General features: G+C 41.5%; 1 protein-coding gene across 2 annotated transcripts in view; it reads right to left on the bottom strand.

Annotated features, from left to right (window-relative positions):
• CEP76 (centrosomal protein 76) overlaps window positions 1-1,698 on the bottom strand; it is a 26,788-nt gene that overhangs the window by 7,012 nt on the left and 18,078 nt on the right. For both annotated transcript variants that reach the window (XM_037727866.1, XM_037727867.1), the window contains exon 9: window positions 241-407. In XM_037727866.1, the coding sequence (XP_037583794.1) occupies window positions 241-407 (167 nt within the window). The remainder of the gene's footprint in view (window positions 1-240; window positions 408-1,698) is intronic.

Raw genomic sequence — 1,698 nt, 5'->3', positions numbered from 1 at the left:
GAGTAAATATAATTTGCTCTTTACCAACATTATGTTGGTAAAGAATATTTGAGGTAAAAGTTTTCTTAGAGTTCATTTACTTAGCTGCCATCATCGAAGTACTTTTTTACGTAATCAATGAAAAGGCTCTAACTAAAATCATCATGTACCTTCAAGTACCATCAATATGGACAAAAAACTCTTATAATTTAAAATACTTATAGCTTCATTTTAATATCCTTATAAACTTAGTAGACTAACCTGTGTCCTGTTAAACTCTCCCAAAAAGTGATGGTCCCATCAGTTCCACAAGTCATAACCCATGCATGAGGTACTCCTTTTGCCTTGGTTCCAACACAGACAAATGCTTCTAATCCATATCCAAGAAGAAGGCTGCACAGAAGGTTAGCGTGATCTTCACAGTCACCCTGGAAGATAAAATGAAGTATGCATTCTTCCATATTGTTTCCTCATTACATACTTAAATACAAAATTATAATAAAAATGTATTGGCCAGGCATGATGGCTCACACCTGTAATCCCAACACTTTGGGAGGCCAAGGCGGGTGGATCACTTAATGTCAGGAGTTGGGAGACCAGCCTGGCCAACATGGTGAAACCCTGTCTCTATTAAAAATACACAAATTAGCTGGGCATGGTGGCACGAACCTGTAGTCCCAGCTACTCGGGAGGTGAGGTACGAGAATTGCCTGAACCCGGGAGGCAGAGGTTGCAGTGTAGGGCATGAGCCAAGATCGTGCCACTGTACTCCAGCCTGGGCGACAGAACTAGACTCCATTTCCAAAAAAACAAAAGCAAAAAAAGTTTATAAAGAACTCACACAACATAGAAAGAAAGAGTAGAATTTCTTTTTTTTGAGACAGGGTCTTCCTCTGTCACCTAGACTGGTGACATGGCTCACAGGAGCCTTAACTTCCCAGGCTCAAGTGATTCTCCCATCTCAGCCTCCCAAAGTAGCTGGGACTAAAGGTGTGTGCCACCATACCCAGCTAATTTTTGTATAAATGGAGTCTTATTGTGCTGCCTAGGATGCTCTTGAACTTCTGCACTCAAGTGATCCTCCTGCCTCAGCCTCCCAGTGTTGGGATTACAGGCATGAGCCCCTGTGCCCAGCCTGGAATATTTTCATAGATTAATAGCTGAAGGATATGAACAAATAAGCCAACACGTCATACAGCAAGAAATGCAAATAAATGGAAAACACTCAACCAATGACTGATGCTATCTATATGTGCTAATTTCTAGAAAATATATATATAGGAAAAACGGCAAGAACAATATGCCAACAATGGTTATTACTGGGGACAGTATATATAATTTTCCACTCTATTTTCCAGATTTTCTTTGTTGTGGTTATATTACTTTCAATTTTAAAAAGTTGTAAAGACCTATAAAACAATAGAAAGTATCGGCTGGGCGCAGTAGCTCACACCTGTAATCCCAGCACTTTGGGAGGCCAAGGTGGGTGGATCACCTAAGGTTAGGATTTTGACCAGCTTGGTCAACATGGTGAAACCCAATCTCTACTAAAAATACAAAAACGAGCCAGGCATGGTGGCAGATGCCTGAAATCCCAGCTACTAGGGAGGTTGAGGCAGGAGAATCGCTTGAACCCAGGAGACAGAGGTTGCAGTGAGCCAAGATTGTGCCATGGCACTCCAGCCTGGGCAACAAGTGCAAAACTCCATCTCCAAAAAA

The sequence above is a fragment of the Cebus imitator genome, unplaced genomic scaffold (genome assembly GCF_001604975.1).
Source record: "Cebus imitator isolate Cc_AM_T3 unplaced genomic scaffold, Cebus_imitator-1.0 Scaffold242, whole genome shotgun sequence".
Taxonomy (NCBI): Eukaryota; Metazoa; Chordata; class Mammalia; order Primates; family Cebidae; genus Cebus; species Cebus imitator.
Note: the sequence above shows the minus strand (reverse complement) of the source record. Positions and strands in the feature narration are given on the sequence as shown.